This window comes from Mus pahari, chromosome 6 (assembly GCF_900095145.1).
Source record: "Mus pahari chromosome 6, PAHARI_EIJ_v1.1, whole genome shotgun sequence".
NCBI lineage: Eukaryota > Metazoa > Chordata > Mammalia > Rodentia > Muridae > Mus > Mus pahari.
In genome coordinates, this window is record NC_034595.1 from 53,925,122 (window position 1) to 53,944,860 (window position 19,739).

Consider the following 19,739-nt stretch of genomic DNA (forward strand, 5'->3'; position numbering starts at 1 on the left):
TAAGTACTGCCTGTGGTATCAGATGTGCTCTGCCAAAGCTCAGCTCTGCTACTTGGCAGCTATGAGAAATTAAGGCATGAGTCTTGGAATTGTATTTTTTTAATTTGTAAAGTACTACCATCAACTTCATAATTTTAATTTATGTGTTTGTCATGTTTGTATGAGTGTGAGGATTGAATGCAAAGAATACTGACCAGAACCTGACACAGAGAGACCTTTGCATTGGCTGATGTGGTTATAATGGGGATGAGCTCATTGTAATCTAGTGATGTCAATGCTACACTGATACATTTTTGCTACTGATATTTTAGGTTCTAGCTAGAATACCACTTTGAGGAAGTATTAAAGCTGCAATTCTATTTTATAACTTGTTAAATTAGAAATATCATAGGGTCAGTTAAGGAAATATAGCACTGAAAAGGTATGGGTCTAGTCACAAATAATTATCTTGTGTTTCTAATCATGGCTCACTGTAAAGTCATCAGCAAACACTGCTTTCCAAAACAAAGTTAGCAAATACTCACTTTTCTTAAGATTTATTTTCATTTATTAAAGGGGGGGGGAAGCTGATACTAAAATCTGGTTCCCTAATTGTTTCTTGATTATGTTAAGATGTCAGAAGTCAGTCTCTGGCTGAAGAGAAGGATTTCCGGGTCCCAGGAGGAAGAGGAGGGGATGAGGTAGAGAGGAGACTTTTTCAGCCAGGCTTTGGAGAGAGGAACATGAACTATGTAAGGCCTGGAGGCAACTAGAACTGGTGGCAGCCTTCACCACCGGCTGTATTCTGACATAGGATAGCTGATGAGTTTAGGGCAATTGAGTTATCTGGCTAGTTTTAAAATATTAAGACTGTCTGGTGTTTTACATGTGCTGCAACTCAGGTAGGCAAGAGAAAGGGCACAGACAGGGTAGTTTGGTGGAGCTAGTCACAGGGGTGGTTGGCCAGTGGAGAGCTATCTCAGCTTCTAGCATTCATGGGGGGTGGGGGGCAAGGGGGAATGTCAGCAATTGGTGGCGCTGAGCGAGGCAGGCAGCTATTGATCACAGAGCCTAGCCAGGAGCTCAGGCAGAGCTCACAAAAAAAGAGCAAGCATGTTTTAAAAATGACACACCACAATTTATGTGTGCATGTGTTTGTTACATTTGCATGGATGCCTACAGATGCCAGGTCCTCCAGAACTGGACTTATATGTAAGTTATGTTATGTAGATATTGGGAAACAAACTCAGGTCCTTGAGAAGAGGGGTTAACCACTGAGCCATCTCTCCAGCCCCTAATGTGACTCTTGGCAAATTCTAGTGGGAACTCTCATGACAAAGCTATTGATACCTGGGAGTCATTAAAACTCCTAATTCCTACTATCTATTGACTGAAATATTCTCTGTACTTAAATGTCCAACAAATCACAGTCTTTTCTTGGGTTAACTTCTGTTTTCTGAATTTCTCTGTCATCCATTTGTTGTTCTCTAGCCTCTATATCTTGATCCCCAAGTTTGTTTTGAATTACTAGTGGCCTCTGTATCAGCCTTGTTATCAATTCATTTTTTGGACTGTAAACAGGATAATCTTTCATATGGTAATTAGCCAACTTTAACACTCCCACCCCTCAAGGAAAACTCAGAAAACCACAACTACTTCATATAACAACAAGAGAGTTCATGATGGGAGAATGGGTCATGCAAAGCTCTATGTAGCAGACCACAAGAGGCCTTGTCTCAAACAAAAGGACAGGTAAGGATTGGGACTCCATATTGTCTTCTGATGTCTGCATGTGTGCTGTTCCATGTGCATGCCTACACATGGGGGGGAGGGAGAGGAGGAGGAGGAGGAGGAGAGAGGAGAAGACAGAAAGAGGAGAGAGAGAAACAGAGAAGAGAGAAAAAGAGAGGAGAGGAGTGAGAGGAGAGAGGAGGAGAGAAGAGAGAAGCAGACAGACAGACAGACAGATAGATTCCTGATCTGGCTTTTCTCTACTAGGTCAGGTCCTGTTGTCTCAGATAAGGCAAACACTTCCTAGACCTACCGTCTCCACTTTCCAGACTTTTCCTCATGCTGAAACTTCTTTCCTTCTTCAAATCTTAACCTCTCCTCTACAAATGCAGGGAGGATTTTGAAATAAGCATAGATAACTTTTTGCACAGTGTTATGAATTAAACTTTCTTATAATTCATCTAATGATTTTAAATGGCCTACTAGAAGGAATCAAAATGAGCAAATAACATGCAACTCAATAGCACAACACAGACAAAACCAGTATAAAATAATAATAACAAAATGGTCTGATCTTAAAGTGGGCAAAGAGGGCCGGGAGACTGCCTGGTGAATGAATGTGCCTGCTGGCAAACCTGAGGACCTGAGTTTGATCCTGGGAATCAATGTGGGACGAGAGAACTCTCCAAAGTTGTCTTCTGGCATGTTGTAGATGCATACTCATGCACATATGTACGTGTACTGCTAAAGTTTTAGATATGATTTATATTTCAAATTAGGCAGAGAAATAGATTTTTTTAAAAGAAGATACACAATGATCAAAAAATATGCAAAGGTGATCAGCAGCACACAAATGGGGAAATGCGAATTTGGTAGAGTTGTGGTGGAAAAGGTAGAGCTTCCTTTTATATAACGTAAACGTGTTATACGATCCATAAATTCTACTCCTGGGTATACATCCAACAGAAATGGACTCAGGATGCTGAGGCTCCTGCACTTCATGTTCACTGTGGTTCACTCGCAGAGGTCAATTTATAGAATCAAGGGTGGATGATGGGGTGCATGCTGGATCCTAGCAGGTGGAGGTGGAAGCAAGAAAGATCAAGAAACCAAGGTTGCCCTGGCTATATACCAAGTCTGAGGTTATGCTGGGCTATGTAAGGCCCTGATTTAAAAAGAAAAAGGAAAAAAAATGGAATCGCTTTGCTTATCTGTGAATGAATGAGTAATCTGGCAAGTAAGCTCACACATGTATATGTTTTAAGATATACTCAGAAAACAGTAATTGTTGCTTAAAGCTTTGAGGGTGTACACAACAGCAGTTTTGTATTCTGTTGTTATTTTGAGTGTTTAGAAATAAAGACAATAAACAAAGCATGTGTACAGTTTGGAAATTTTAATTAAATTGATCTGGCCTTGATGATGAAGGGCAGGTCTGAAACTCCTTCTGTTCAGGAAGCTGAGGCTGGGGAATCATGAGTTCAAGGAATAGCTCAGTCATAGTATGGTTGCCTGGCCTTATTGAATTCTACTCCCAACACCCAAATAACAACAACCAAAGAACAAAACTACCAAACTCCATCTATTTATCTTTGTCTCTATCCCTAACTACATCAGGATTCTGATGTAGGTCTCCCAGGGACGCACCCTGGATTCCTCTTCTGGAGTAACGATAGCATATCTTCTTGTAGTTAAATGTACCCAAATACAATGCATATTTGGTGAAAATACAGGGTTTTCATGAGTTGTTTTTGATGTTGTATATCTTTTTTGGTAAGCTTTAAAAGCAAACACTCATTTTTCTAAATGTCACAACAATGTTCTTTTTTATTTGTTAGATTTAGTGGACATACTGCATTTTCTGTTCAATCGAGAAATTGGTCTCATGTAAATGGTCAGCGTTTTAGTTTTACGACACAATGAATTCAGCACATAAAAGTTAATTTGCTAGCAAAGGCTCTACAAGTTCGGAGGGAATTTGAAACAAAGTCCTGAACAAACAGATCGTGAAGCCTAAATGTTACAGGAAAACGACAACGATGTGACCAGGACAACATGCATCTCCTGCAGGGGAAGAGAAGGCACAGCAGATCATGCAGGGTAAAGAGGCTCTCAGGAGACTCGGCTCTGGGTGATCAGAATGAGCTATGCACCCATTTCCTTAGATGCTTTACATTAGATAACCTCGTTTCCTAAATTGCTCATGGGAACACGATCACACAAAGTAATAGCAATCTTCACACACCACAGACAGACAGACAGACAGACAGACAGACAGACAGACAGACACACACACACACACACACACACACACACACACACACACACACACACNACACACACACACACACACACACACACACACACACACACACACACACAGTGACCATGTGTTCATTACTACTTTTTATAATGAGGGGAGAAATGGATTTTATGATAACAAAATGAAGACAAGCGGTGGCTATGTTCATGAACTTCCCATGCTGATTCTATGTCCTCTATAAGTACTACAGTTCAAAGATTTTTATCCTCTCTGATACTAAAATGTTTTCTTAGGGTTCTGAGGAAATTCAAGATATTGAGCCACATTGTGATGAGGACCTTCAGGAAGGAAGCTATAGCTCCCTGGCGCTTGCATTCAAAAGGTATTTCTTGCAATCCTACTTGGGGAGGTAGTGTGGCGAGCCCAGAACGTTATCCCTCTCTTCAAGGAGCTTAAGATAAAAATTAAAAAGATAAAAATTAAAAAGGAGAAACTTAGGTATCTAAGAACTATAGCTATATTTTCTATACATCAAATATTTTCTGATTCCGGGTCACGCTAAACATGTATGAAGTAAATTAATGGCAGCACCAGTTCCTTGCCCTTCCCTAGATACAACTGTAGTGTCCTTCTGTGTCAAGACTGCTCTACCACCAGTGCAAGGCCCTCGGCTCTGGTGGTTCTGGATGCTTCTGAGTCGCACTGGTTACTTGGGGAATGATTTTCAAAGTGGCCTGTTGTCTCTCCTAAGTCGTACAACTTCCTGAACATGTTTTTCACGTGTCTTATTCCCCCGCATGCCCTCCATCTTGAGAAAGAGCTCTAGTTCTTTTTAAATTTAAGATGTATGGTTTGTCCCAAATTCCTTTCCTGAATCGTTGCTTCTAAAGGATGGCCAGATGGTTTCAGTGTGTTACAAACCTCTCTAAACTTGTGCAGGCAGACCTAGCAGTGTGACAGGAGTGAGGTAATGAAGAAAAGTAACAAGATAAAAACTTTTGCAAGAGTCCTCAACAGTCATTTCTGAGCCAGTGTTCTGGGGAAACCAACCCCATGGAGGCCTGAGAACATTTAACAAAGAGCCATGAAGGAGTGGGGGTGGGCGGTCACAAGTTCAAGGAAGGTTTGCCTGAACCACACAGTGAGATCCTGTCTTTTTAAGAAGCCCCCCACCCCCGCCAAGGCAAATTTATTTTGGTCAGTCTTGTGGTTGGGACTGTAGAAAGTGCTGTCTGGAGAAGATGGGACATGAGCTGAGCATTTATGGATGAAGAGTTGGGAGTTGTGAAGTTCTCAACAGAAAAGACACATGTCATCATGGCTGGTGAATGCTGAGAAAATCAAGTTTATAAGTATTATCATTTTTAGATTAAATTTTAAAATATAAAATTCGTGAATGATGTATTCTGCAGTAGATTTCAGAAGCCAAGTAGGTGTTCTACTTATACAATAGAATAGTCCCTTATAAACAGTAACCACTTATACAATGGTAACCACTTATCCAGCAGGAGAGTGAGTATAAGAATGGCTAGAGCCTGCCTGTAATCTCAACACTTTGGAGGTGGAGGCAGAGGATCCTGAGTTTGGGTCTAGCCTGGGCTATATGAAGACCTTATTTTCAGAACAACAAACTAAATGAAAACAAAGCAAAGAGAATCTGATTTCCATCCTTTCAAATTGGCAGTGAATGGTCTTCAGTGTGTGGTTTTCTTCTTTAAGCCTCACATAGTCTTCTGGAAAACAGATAATACTGTTATAACAATTTGTTTTACTTGTCTCAAGATTGTGAAGATAAATAATGGAGCTATTGGATACAAATTGTGAATGCATTATTATTAGCATATTGATAACTAAACTTTCAACATTTTCTTTTAACTACACTCCTGAGACAAAATGGCAGATACTAAGTGTTCTAATTTCTCATTTGTAACTATACATAATTGCTTAGAAGTAAGCCAAATGAATGTTAAATATGATGCGTAATTACACATTGTGGGAATGCAACTGTCCTTTCCTCCATCAGCTGGCAGTATGGCTAGCTAAACAGTAGGCACAGATAACTGCAAGTTCTGCCTCATGGAAAATGACCAGCCTAAGTAAGTAATGACTGCCTAGTGCTGAACCTTAGCCATTACTCGAGCTGTTCCCAACTGCACACACATGTGCATATGTGCATACAGGTGGGATGGCTAGTGCATGGGTAGAATTCCCATATGATGGAGTTTACTACAAGGAACCAAAGCTACTCTAGAAAACAGGCAAAGAAATTCCCTCTGGAATCCCCCAATACAAAACACACAAACAAACACTCCCCAGTCTACACATATGAAGTAATCACTTAAGCCTGCATCATCTAGAGAAAAAAACTGAAGTAGAGTAAGGTCCAATCCTGAGGTCAGTTGTCCAGGGTCTAAAATAATGCCTTTATTTCTCAGCTAGGCTTGATGAAGACAAGAGAAAAAATGTAAATTAAAAGAAATTAAAATAAAAGGAATACATTTTTCAACTAAATCAAGTTTTTATTTTTCTTACTCAAAGTAGCACAGTTTAATTTTGTTTTTTAGAAGGCCAACCACAGTGACTTACACCAGCAGAAAATATCTAATCTTTATGACCTGGCCTAAACCAAGAGCCAGCTAGAATCGCCTTGCTTTTGTCTAATACATAGCTCCAAAGAAATGGAGGCCACGAGGCAATGGTTGTGCGTAGTAGGTAGTTCTCACTGCCCTATGGACTCTTATCACCACAAAAGATCTCCAAATTCTTTGTGAAATTTACACACCCTGGCCTCTTTCCTCCACTCAAAACACCTTACAGAAAAGGCTGCCATGCACTTTGGCCTCATTCAACACCTGAACACTTGTTAGGGTGACCCACATGAATAACCCCTTCCAAGTCTGTGTCTGTGTGTGTGTGTGTGTGTGTGTGTGTGTGTGTGTGTGTGTGTACCCACCCTTAGTGCCCAGTCTCTCTCTAGACTACTTTAGGAAACACCCTGACCTGGACTGTGTGTCTGAGACCTTCTGTTTCCTTCTAAGACAATTTAAGTCTGGCCTCAATGCATTTGACTCTGCAGATGACTCTGGTCTTTGAGAGGAAACTAGCAATGCATTTTGGATTATTGTTCCTCTCCTGCCTAATGAGAGGGATGCTGGATAGCCAGACAATGTGATGATGCTTGTAGCTGTTGTTCATTCCCATAGCTTGCCAATCGGTGGGACAAAGTTCTGTAGTTTCAAGGCTCAGATTTAAGGGGGGAGCACTGCTGTTCCAAGTCCCGTGTGAGTGCTCACTGTGCTCCCCAAGGTGGCTGTGCAGTCGAAAGCCCCCAAAGCCAAGCTTGGGAAGCTGTTTGAAATTGTTGGAATTGTGTCTTCTAATGACTATGTTTTAAGTAATCCTCAAAGTGTCTGAACTTTTTAAGAAACCATTTTCTAAGCTATTTGAATATTTTATAGGTATACATACTTGCTAATAGATATTTTAAATATGACCAAGGAGTAGAGCAGAAATAACTTTAGAAAATTAAGACAATCCCAGCACAAATCTTTAGCTTATCTTAAATTATAAACTAATCACTTGTTTTTGAAATAAAACCTAATTTAATTTAAATGGAAGTTATAGACTATATACTGCTCTCTTAAAATCAAAATCTTAAGCTTACAGCATATGATGTTATTCCCTTTCCCTTAAAGAAGAACAAAGTGTAACCAGAGTGACAGATCATCCTGTCTGGTTTGTCTCGGGCCCAAGCAGAATGTTGATTACATCTCCCTGAAAAGGAAAAAAACCACACAATTACAACATAATAAAATCCAACCTGAACAGTAACGTTGTCGTTAAAATGCCATTTGAAATGTGTAAGTTAGATGTCCACCTTTAATGGGCCCCTGGTGAGACTGTAAAGAGAACAACAGCAGAGGCAGGTTTAAGTAATGGCAGTGGCTTCCTGGCATGAAGCTGCTTTCTTAGGGATGCCTCTTTTAATGAAGCTTGACAAACATTTTTACAGGGGTTTTATGGAGAGACAGTGTTAGCAGCACCTGCTGTTTGCCCTTGTGCCTCAGCCTGAGCTTCCTCTCTTGTACTTCCTGACCTGTCCATGACTGACTTCTTCATTTCCATGTGGGTTTGTGTTTTCACTTAATGTTACTTACTTGTACTAGAAAATCACGAGATGATCACATAGAAGAGGGTGAAAGCCAAAGATGGGGGGGGGGGGAGAAAAAAATGTAGAGTGGAAGACCAAGCAGGAGAGCCATGTCTTCTCTACCACAAGGCAGAAAGGGCCCTGAGAGAACAGGCACCTGAAGATGAAGGGAGATGGAAATGCCAACCGTTCCTAAATGCTAAACACCAACAGCCCCTGTATCTCAGAAGTCACTTCCCATCCTTCAGCTTGTACTACATCTGCTGCCTCTGGTACTTCCTCGTTCTGCAGTTTCCCACATAACAAGGCCAGCCAGAGCCAGCCTTGGCGTGCTTTTCAAAGCTGTCTCTCACTCAGGCTAATGGATCAGTCCTGTAGTTTGCTCAGTGATGTATCCTGAGTCCCTAAGACAGACACAGTCATGCTGTGCATGATCTGACCAATCAAAGAATGCCTTCATAGCTTTCAACAGTACTCTATTACATCACATGTCTATATTTTTAAACATTCCACCATTTACATATTCTCCTTTAGTTTACACACACACACACACACACACACACACACACACACACACACACATCAAGCAGAAAAAAATATGGCAAATATCTATACACTGCCATAGTAGTCCATGAAGTATATATGAGTATTCTCTACAGACTAGCCAAGGAAAAGGTTTTTCCTAAAAGGTCCAATGAATTAACTTCCACTGAATTCCCAAACCCTAATTCTTGGAGGCAAAACTTAAGATACCCAGTGATCAACCATCCCATGTAAAGGGCTGGTGTTTCTGCCATTATGAAGATAATGGTTGGTAAATACTGCCAAAAGTTAACTATACTAAAAAGTTTTAATTGCAATCCCTGGACCTGGTCTCATGTTTCTGTCAGACAGGAACCTGGTATTACTGTTAGCCATTAAGCAAGATAGGCACTGCTTTGGCAATAGCTCCTGTGTTCTCTTTGCTTGCTGTAACTAATAAACCTTCCTTTGTTCTTTTACACACCTTGGCTATACTTATTTCAGTTTTTAAGTTCTCAAGATGTGAACCATGGCGTTTGCTTACTACATCACTGCTAACTAGAGTCCATTTGCTGGGCCAGGGCTGGAGCCAACTTTCTGCCATGTATTATCTCCTGACTTCCTACACTGGAGTCCTCTAGGAAGCACCAAAATGTTAGAATCCATTCTACTTCAAGCTCTCAGAACTCAAGAATGAAAACCCTTCTACTGCAGAAGGCCACAGGTGGTGACTGGCAATGAGAGAAAGAACACGTGGTCCAAAAGCAATCCAACGAGCACAAGGCACAAGGGCTGTATGGGTTAACTTTCTTTGATTACAAAACCTATATTCAAATAATCAATGAATGCAGACTGGAGAGACAGCTCAGGCTCTCCAGGGGAAAAGCAATCACTGTGTAGGCATGGGAACCTGAGTTCAAATCCCCCAGCACCTGCATAAAAAGCTGGGTGTAGTCCTGTGAGTGTCTGTAACCCCAGCACTATGGGTGGCCAGAGACAGGAGGATCAGCTGCTGGCTGCCAGTCTAGCTACAGCATCAGTTAAGAGTGAGTCTCTAATGTCCTCCCCACTGACACTTATATACATCACACACACACACACACACACACACACACCCCAAATCAACAAGGTCACTTTGGCGTGTACATTTTTTTTTTTTTTTTTTTTTTTTGGTTTTTCGAGACAGGGTTTCTCTGTGTAGCCCTGGCTGTCCTGGAACTCACTCTGTAGACCAGGCTGGCCTCGAACTCAGAAATCCACCTGCCTCTGCCTCCCAAGTGCTGGGATTAAAGGCGTGCGCCACCACGCCCGGCTACATTTATTTTTGATAGAAGAAACAAACCTTTCCTTTACAGGGAGACGCATTTGTGTATGTGCACATGCCATGCTGTCAGTGTGCAAATCACCGGACAGCTTTATGGAGTCAGTTCTCTCCTTCCATCTTTCCATGGGTTCAAGGAATTGAACTCAGGTCACCAGGCTCGTGCAGCAAGCACCATTATCTGCTGAGCTGGCTTGGTGGCCCTGAAGTTGCCTTTGTAGACCTTCCTCACCCTGTGCTTTCCCCTGTGGTCACTTCCTGAAAGCAGCTTTAGAAATTTGGTATACATCTTTCCTACAGATAAACCCATACACCTTCCAAACCGCTGACACACTCTTGGTTGAAGTTATTGGGGAAAGTTATTGATCATGATCTCTAACTTTTCAACAAATGGTGCTAGCTCAACTGGTGGTTAGCATGTAAAAGAACGCAAAGCAACCCATTCTTATCTCCTTGTACAAAGCTCAAGTCCAAGTGAATCAAGGACCTCCACATAAAACCAGATACACTGAAACTAATAGAAAATAAAGTGGGGGAAGAGCCTCAAACACATGGGCACAGGGGAAAAATTCCTGGACAGAACACCAATAGCTTATGCTCTAAGATCAAGAATAGACAAATGGAGCCTCATAAAATTGTAAAGCTTCTGTAAGGCAAAGAACACTATTAATAGGACAAAATGGCAACCAACAGATTGAGAAAAGATCTTTACCACTCCTACATCCGATAGAGGGCTAATGTCTAATATATACAAAGAACTCAAGAAGTTAGACTCCAGAAAACCAAGTAACCCTATAAAAATGGGTACAGAGCTAAACAAAGAATTCTCAACTGAAGAATACTGGATGGCTGCGAAGCACCTAAAAATTTTTTTCAACATCCTTAGTCATCAGGGAAATACAAATCAAAACAACATTGAGATTCTACCTCACACCAGTCAGAATGGCTAAGATAAAAAACTCAGGCGACAGCAGATGCTGGCAAGTATGTGGAGAAAGAGGAACACTCCTCCATTGCTGGTGGGATTGCAAGCTGGTGCAACCACTCTGGAAATCAGTTTGGCGGTTCCTCAGAAAATTTGACATAGTACTACCTGAGGACCCAGCTATACCACTCCTGGGCATATACCCAGAAGATACTCCAACATGTAATAAGGACACACGCTCCACTATGTTCATAGCAGCCTTATTATAATAGCCAGAAGCTGGAAAGAACCCAGGTGTCCCTCAACAGAGGAATGGATGAAGATGTTTAACAAGTAGATTCATCTTCTGTGAGTTAGCATTTTTATATACTTGCTCATTTATAAATATACTGGGCTTTCTTTTCTGATTGTTAAAGTTCTTTATATATACTATAAAAGAAAATATAGAAAATAGTTAACTAAACTAAAAAAAAAACTAAAATTCATGATTCTTCCTCTTTGTGTGTGTGTGTGTGGGGGGGGGTTCGAGACAGGGTTTCTCTGTATAGCCCTGGCTGTCCTGGAACTCATTTTGTAGACCAGGCTGGCCTTGAACTCAGAAATCCGCCTGCCTCTGCCTCCCAAGTGCTGGGATTAAAGGCATGTGCCACCACGCCCGGCATGATTCCTCCTCTTAAGAAAAAAAATATTTACAATATATTCTAACATCGTATAGTTTTTAAAAGCATATTTATTCAACAAACTTTTACTGCATACCCCTGCTGCTGAACAGCGTAATGGAAATGCAGTCTAGCACAGGACATGAAAAACTCATTATTCTCATGGAGTTCACTGATTTTGGGACATGTGCAAATTTCTTTATAATACATAAATAAGAACACAAACTCTTAAGAGGCGAGTGTTACCAGGAAAAATAAGTGATGGGGAGGGACGAACAGGGAGTGTGGAGAGAGTAGAGATTACAGTTTTAAATGAGATCATCAAAGAAATCATTCCTGGAAAATGACATTTCAGCAAAGACCTGAAGTAGGTGAGGGGAAAGTCCTGTAGAGCTTAGGCAGAAAGATGATAAATACAAAGTTCCAAAAGTAGAATGACTAGTTCATGGCAATCCATATTTCTCAGAACAGTTCTAAGTGCGAGTTTCAAATTGTCAAATGGTTTACAAAGAGAACACTAGTTTCTAACCCAACCTCAAGATTAAAGAACTTGGCTTAGCAAATGTTGTCCAGTACTTAATAGGCCTATACACATTCGAAATAAACCTGTCAATTCTCTTGTAAAAACATACATTTTAGTATAGTAACTTTTTATTTCTTACTTAGTACTGAAGCTAAATTTTACCATGTCTTAACTAATCACATAATTGCGAATGGCTGTTCTCAACCTGTGTCCACTCCTCTATTAGACTCCATTTTTAAATCATTATTTATGTGATTTTAATATTTTAACATTTGTCATATTAGGACATTTACTAGGTTATTAATTGCAATAACAATAAAAACAAAGAGAAATTGAAAATCTATCATAAAAATAATGTGCCTTGATGATACTGAGCTTTTCGTCAAAGTTTGGAAACATGCTCAAATTTGAATAGCTTCATAGGGTAAAGCACCAGAAACCAATTCTCACTTCAGAAACACTGGTCAATATCTGAAGACATTCATTTCAGCTGCCCCTACTGTACACAGTACACACAACACTGACAATGCTTAAGGTCTTATGTGGATTCATCATTTTCTCCAATTTATCATCTGTAAGAAAGGAAAGCTGACTGAAGACTAGCCTAGCACACACCACATGTAGTACACGCAGCAACTCTTGAAATTGCACATTACCACACACCCCATCTCCTTGAGGTACAGAGTGCACATTCATATCATGCTACAAAGTGACACTCCAACAGATTCACAAATGGATCTAAAAATTTTGTATAGGAGTCTTACCCGGCTACTGTCAGAAGCAGTAGGCATATTTCTCAGCTCATAGACTGCAACCTGGCCATCGCTGTCTCCCACTAGAATGCAATCTGTCTCTTTGGCAAAGAGAACGGTTGTAAACTTGATTCCAGGGTTAGCAACATTCACGATCAGAGGGTCCAAACTGCAATGAAATAGCTTATCTGTAAATTTAAGTGTCACACTAACATTGTCTTTTATAAGATACAAACTAAGAAAAGTTTAATTTTTAAAAAAAAATGTGATGTAACAAACTGAAAGTCTCCTAGAGTCTTTCCAAATTCAGAATAATGTTTTCTGCTAATCAAAAACTGTTTTCATTTCTTCAGCAAGCCAACTGCAGCCAGCTAAGTTTAACTCCTAACTCGAATGTGAACACAGAAACTTCAAGTGCTTTTGCTGCTTAATTTTGTGCGCCAATTTGGTTATACTACGGACCATATACAATTCTTTGGCTGAACTCCTGTCTGCGATCACTTAGTTATCCTTCTCTGTCTCTCTGTGTCTCCCTCTCTCTCTATCTCTCTCTGTTAGTCTCTCTCTCCCCCTCTCTTTCTCAGTTTTCAGCTGTAACTAGCATTATGATTAGAATGTAAACAAAGCCCCTCTACTTCCCTGGTGTGTGTTTGCTTCATCAAATTAGTTGAAGGCCTTACAGAGAAGACTGTGAGCTGCAATCAGTTCCAGTTCTGCCTGTAAAACACCCTTATGTCCAAACACCAAGGCCCCACCACAGCCTGCCATAATCTCTTCAGAGGGACTGTTGGACCTACAAGAACTGTGGGAGCACAAGGCCACCTTCAACTGTGATGGCTCTTAGTCTTGGTCCTTAAACAAACACCTGTGCTCTCAAAAAGGGGAAAGCTGCTTCTTTCTTCTGTTTTTAGAGATGCATTGCCCCAGAAACTATACTTTAACCAGAAGAATTAGAATTAAAACCAAAGGATGGCTTGTTTAAGTAGCCACTTTATTATATGTTAGTCATATATTCAAAAGTAAATCATCCTATAGTGTAATACTTGAGATGTGCCCGGCACTGTTTGAGCCACAGTGCTCTTTACCTGATGAAGGAGCTAGAAAGGGTATCATTTGATTTGAGCTGTTTCCCCCGGAGACATCACTCAAAACATTACCATTTGACTACTTACGTGCTGATCTGAAGGTCCCAAATCTCTATTCTATTCTCATTTGCAGCGGCAAAAATATATGCGGATTTGGGGGACCAGGCAACATCATAAACAACGTATGTTGTTGGGTAAAAACTCAAAAACGGCTTGACGGTATCCTGGTGCCAGATCATAACCCCCCAATCTGCTGAACAGCTCAAGAAGACATCGGGACAGAATGGGTTCCATGTGACTTTATACACTGGACCCTGGGGATGCAGAGATGCCAAATGTAGGTAAATAATATTTAACCTCTGACATTTTAAACTTGGTCAATAAATAAGTTTCTATGATTTCTAGAAGCTACACATGCACCACTGAGCATTGCATAGGAACTATGTTAGCTGAAAGCAAGACCTCACATGGACTCTTCCTTTAATCATTCTATATAAAAATTTACTTGAGAAAAATGGCCAGAAATTATTAACACATCTTACAGATAATAAGAAAAACGATCAGATATTTAGATATTAAGAAAAACAAAGTACTTGGGGAAAATGATTATAAAGAGGCAAATCAGTATGAGCAAGAGGCAATTTTCATTTGGAATCAACACAGACACTTATTCAAGGGGCTACTCACTCACAGTTGTAAGCTTACCACATCCATTAAACATATTGTATATGTTTCCCCCAAATACCATAAGATACCGTTTCTACATGCTAACCTTATGTCCTCTATAGGTCTCTAGGTATTGCTCATTGTATGAACAAGAACACTTGTGAATAAGGCCTTCTTCTGTACCAGCCAGATAGATATTCGTGTCCTACAACACAAGGCACATCAGACATTAAATACAAGATCAGACTAACATACAGTAAATCCATGTAGTGACCAAAATAAGTACTATCTAAGATATAATTTTTTATGATTTTACAATGATGAGACCTACTTGAAAGACTTTTAATGCAGGGTTTAGGAGGGTGTGCCTTAGTCTAGGGACTCAAGAGACATTTCTTTGCTGTCAGCACAAGAGCTCCCTTTGACCCACGGAGCTTGATTACAACAGAATCTTCCACGCTGTCATCCTGTTAGCGGTAAAAGTAGCATGCTCTCAAGTTTCCTATAAGTGAATATTCATAAGACTGGGATCTCCATGCTTACTGGCCATTTATGTTTCCTTCGTTCTTTCCTTTCTCATTTTACTTAAAGATATGTTCATATCCACTCATATAAACTCTTTGTATATCACATGTGTTACAAATACCTTGTCCCGGTATGTGGCTTTTCTTTGTCCCTCGTATTGTGTATTTTACAAATGCATGCTGTAAGGTATCACATTTGTGCTTTTACACCGCCTCCAGGTTACAGAGACACTCCCCCAAATCACGTTCCTGTTTGCTCTGCTTCGCCATGGCATTGCTCTTCATCAATTCCTGCTCTGTTAGTTTCTCTCATTCCTTTAGCATTGAAAATTTTACTCTAATTTTAAAACTCATAAAATGACAGTATTTTCGTCACTTTCTGTCTTATAACATTTGATAATATAGTAATTCACTTTAGCTGATAAGTGTATTTGCATATTTAAGTTAGTTTGGGGTTAGTCTGGCTTATTTGTTTTACTCTGAGCAAGTGGCACTATGGATTGACCCTGAATAGGAAGCTGTTTACCAAGGAGACTCACATATGAAGCCAAACGAAACATCCATTCTAAGAGATGCATAAGTTGAAACACAGACCCACAAGAAACAATAAAAAGTAAGGTGAGATTCAACCAAAAACCAATCAAAATTACCAGGGGGTGGTAGTGTATGCCTTTAATCCCAGTGCTTGGGATATAAAGGTAGGTGGGTCTCTTGTGAGTTTGAGGCCAGCCTGGGTTACAGAGCAAGTTCCAAGACAGCCAAAGCTACACAGAAACAAAAACAAAAGCAATATAAAATCAAAACTTCTTAAGAATGAAATACAAAGATACCAAAATGGTTTAATTGCCAAACCAAGAATTCAAATCTACTTACAAAAATGAAAATAACTTTAAAATGGATACAAACAAGCAGACGAATGATATAAGAAAATCAATTCAAGATCTGGCTAAAGCCATCAGCAACATGGATGAGAAAGCCAGCAGCAGGATGTTAAGGATGGAAGGCAACGTGGAGGAAACTCCACAGTCGGACATCAATAAAAATAAACAGTATGAGCACAGCCTCAGGAGCACCAGGAGCACCAGGAGCACCAGGAGCACCAGGGAAAACAGATCGGCAAATCCATGGGGCACAAAGCTTGCAAAGATATACAGAAAATAACTTTCCAAAGCTTGGAAACAGGCATCTCGGTACAAGAGGTGTTTAAAATCCTAAATAGGCATGGCCAATAAGCAAACTTTCCACAGGACATTAATAGCTGCAAAACAAAAAGAGCCAAATGTACTTCAAAGACATCATATCAGAGTGACATCACACTTCTCCATAGACACTATAAAGGCCAGGAATGATGTATTTTAAGGCCTGAAATAGGTAACTGTGGAACAACAATATTACTACAAGTAGCCAGACTGGATAGGAAATGATCCCCCCAATGGTTCATATACTGGAACACTGGTTCCCTTGCTGGTGGTCCTGGTTTGGGGGGGCTGCGGAAGCCTTATGATGGTGGGCTTTGCTGGAGGGAGTAAGACATTGGGGTCGGGCTCTGAGGTGTACTCAGACCCCGTGTCTAGCCAAAGAGCTCAGTTATCTTTCAAAGTGTACGGAAAAATAAAGGTGTTCTAAAAGGAGCACAAACTAAAGCAACTCATGACCCCAAACCTGCAGTGCTGAAGATATGGAAAAAGAATCCTCAACAAAGAAGAAAAAACACACCTCAATCATGAGAGTACAGGAGAGAAAATTTTCACCACAGAAATAAACACATGAATGGGAAGAAGAAGCCATGTGTGGTTCAACAGCAAACACCTTATATGAAGGGGGGGGGGCAAACAGTAGTTAAATTAACAAGAAAAGGGGTGAAGAAATTACAGGAAGCAGTAATCCTGCTCAATAATAGCACTAAATGTAAATGCTACGTCCTCAGAAATACACCTCCCTAGCAAAGAGAGACACATAGACTGAGGATTCAAACTGATTTTCATGCAAGTACAATCCAAAGACCACCAGAAGTAGTTGTGTTCACATCTGATAAAATATGCTCAAGCCAAATAAATGACTACCTAGAAATTGAGAAAATAATATGAATATATATTCAGATATAATAGATAATATGAACATATACATATATATACTATATAATAGCTTGACTATATACATATATACATATATAGACATATATATAATATATATTATTATTTATAATATATAACACTTTCCTTGTTAGATATAATGGTGAGTTAGAAGCTGCCTCCCTTGTTACCCAGGAAGGAAGAAAGGCAGAGTAAGAAAAAAAGATGCATTCTGAAGAAAGAGAGAAAGAGCTTCAGAAATTCATGAAGCCCAAGCTATAACAGACCTCAGGATGCTGAAGATGCTGATCATGAGAAATCCACCAGGGAAAGCTGTAGACATGGAATGAAGCTGAATCAATAGAAAAGCCATGCTTGCCGAATGTGGAAGATATCAGGGATAGGGGAATCTATCCAAGCATTTTCGAGCACAAATGGTTCCATCATGGGATCCAGATACTGACCATGGAACTGCAGGGTTTGGTGTTTACCCTGCTGGGCTCTGGTCTAACTTTGGTCTAACATTTCATTGTTATGTCCACATATACACACTTAGAAAATGGCAAGTGTCCTCTCGGTAGTGTTTGAAAATGTAACTTTTTTTTGATATCACATGGGCTCACAGTGAAGAGCTGGCCCACGTCTCAGGGCATACTATATTCATAGTTTTGAATAAGGCTTTAATGTTAAAGACCACAGGGACTTTCTGAATTTGGACTGGATGCATTGTTTCATTATAAGGTGGCCAGAAAAGGTATAGAAGGCTGAAAACTGTTATGTTTTAGTTTGAAGTTGACAAGGGAAGAATTGTGACAGCCAGTACTGTCAGCTTGGCATGCTCTGGAATTATCTAGAAAAAAAAAAGCTCTAAACTTGTCTTTAAAGAACTGTCTAAATTACATTAACACTGTTACAAGCTCCAACCATGAACCATGGTCCTGGACTAAAGAAAAGTGAGCTGTTAACTGAACACTCGTGTTCATTCCCTCTCTGCTTAAGGACTCCATGTTGAGTAGCTGCCTTATACTCCCATCTCCTGACTTCCCACAACTGTGGACGGAATCCCTTCATTCTTTCAGTTGCCTTTTTAAAACCATTTTCATCACAAAAATAAGAAGAAGAAAGGAAGCACAATAAAAAGAATCAAAAGATGCAAATTAATGAAACCAGATTTGAAAATGGAGACATTACAACACGTACCAGTGAAATTCAGAAAACCATTATGGCATACCTTAAAAAGCTTACACGTCCTCTCCAGGAGGTGGTGGTGCAAGATTCTGCCAGGAGGCAGAGGCAGTCAGATCTCTGTGAGTTCAAGGCCAGCCTGGTCTGCAGAGCAAGTTCTGAGGCAGCCAGGGCTACAGAGAAACCCTGTCTTGAAAAATCAAGAGAGAGAGAGAAAGAGAGAGAGAGAGAGAGAGAGAGAGAGAGAGAGAGAGAGAGAGAGAATAAAAAGCTTACATGTCACTAAATTGGAATATCTAAAAAAATGAGTGAATTTCTCTATGCATATAACCAACTAGAGTTGAACAAAGATGATATAAACAATTTAGGCCAATCTATAGCAAGTAATAAAACTGAAACAACAGAAAAATAAATCTGCCAACTAAAAAGACCAGATTCCAATGGCTTCTCTGCTGAATTCTACCACACTTGTAAATATAAGTAAACTCCAGAACAGAAGTCACATGATCATCTCCATATAAACAGAAAGGGCTTTAGACAAAATCCAACCTCCCTTTAGAAGCAAAGCCCTAAAGAGAGCAGGAGTGGGAGGTATATAGCTCATCATAACCAAGGGTATATATGACAGGCCTATAGCCATTGTAATATTAAATGTGGAAAAATACAAAGCATTCCCACCCAAATCAGAAACAAGGGAAGGATGCCCACTCTCTCAGCTCTGGCAACAAGGCAAAAACCAGAAATCAAAGTGATAGAAATTGGAAATGAAGGGCTAAGCATCCTTATTTGCAGATGATATAATTCTACATGTTTCATCTGTAAAGACTATAAGGACACTACCAGGAAGCTCTTAGATCTTATAAATACTTCCAGCAGAATAGTAGTCAAGAAAATTTAAAATATAAAACCCAGTAGCCTTCCTACATACCAGCAGCAAAGATGCTTAGAAAGAAGTTGGGAAAACAACGTCTGTCAAAAGGTTGGTTCTTTGAAAAAATAATATTGACAAATTCCATACAGAACTAAGTAAAAGAAAGACAGAGAAGGCTCAATAAAAATTGGAGATGAAAAGGAGGGATGTACAGCGGATTCCAGTGAAACCCAGAGGATCATCAGATAATAGAAAGCATATTCCAGAACAAACCCCATAAAACTTGTGAGAAGCTGATGGAGACCAGCCTGGGTGATGTGAGAGTCTGTCTCTACCCCTCCTCCACCACTACAAAATATGTACATGTGTAAGATAGGAAAACAGAAGTGGGGCTATTTGAAAAGAAAGCAGACTAGTGAGAGGAAGGGCTAAGAGCATGAACTAAAGGAACAACATAAGCAATTATATATATATATATATATATATATATATATATATATATTCAACTATA

General features: G+C 39.9%; 1 protein-coding gene across 1 annotated transcript in view; it reads right to left on the minus strand.

The window, feature by feature from the left end:
• Nucleotides 1-7,661: 7,661 nt before the first annotated feature.
• Nucleotides 7,662-19,739, minus strand: part of Wdr78 (WD repeat domain 78) — a 73,331-nt gene continuing 61,253 nt past the window's right edge. Inside the window, exons 14-17 of the mRNA XM_029540456.1 lie at nucleotides 14,683-14,781; nucleotides 13,998-14,224; nucleotides 12,838-12,994; nucleotides 7,662-7,747 (exon numbers count right to left, since the gene is read on the minus strand). Of these exons, the coding sequence (XP_029396316.1) occupies nucleotides 7,697-7,747; nucleotides 12,838-12,994; nucleotides 13,998-14,224; nucleotides 14,683-14,781 (534 nt within the window). The 3' untranslated portion in view covers nucleotides 7,662-7,696. The remainder of the gene's footprint in view (nucleotides 7,748-12,837; nucleotides 12,995-13,997; nucleotides 14,225-14,682; nucleotides 14,782-19,739) is intronic.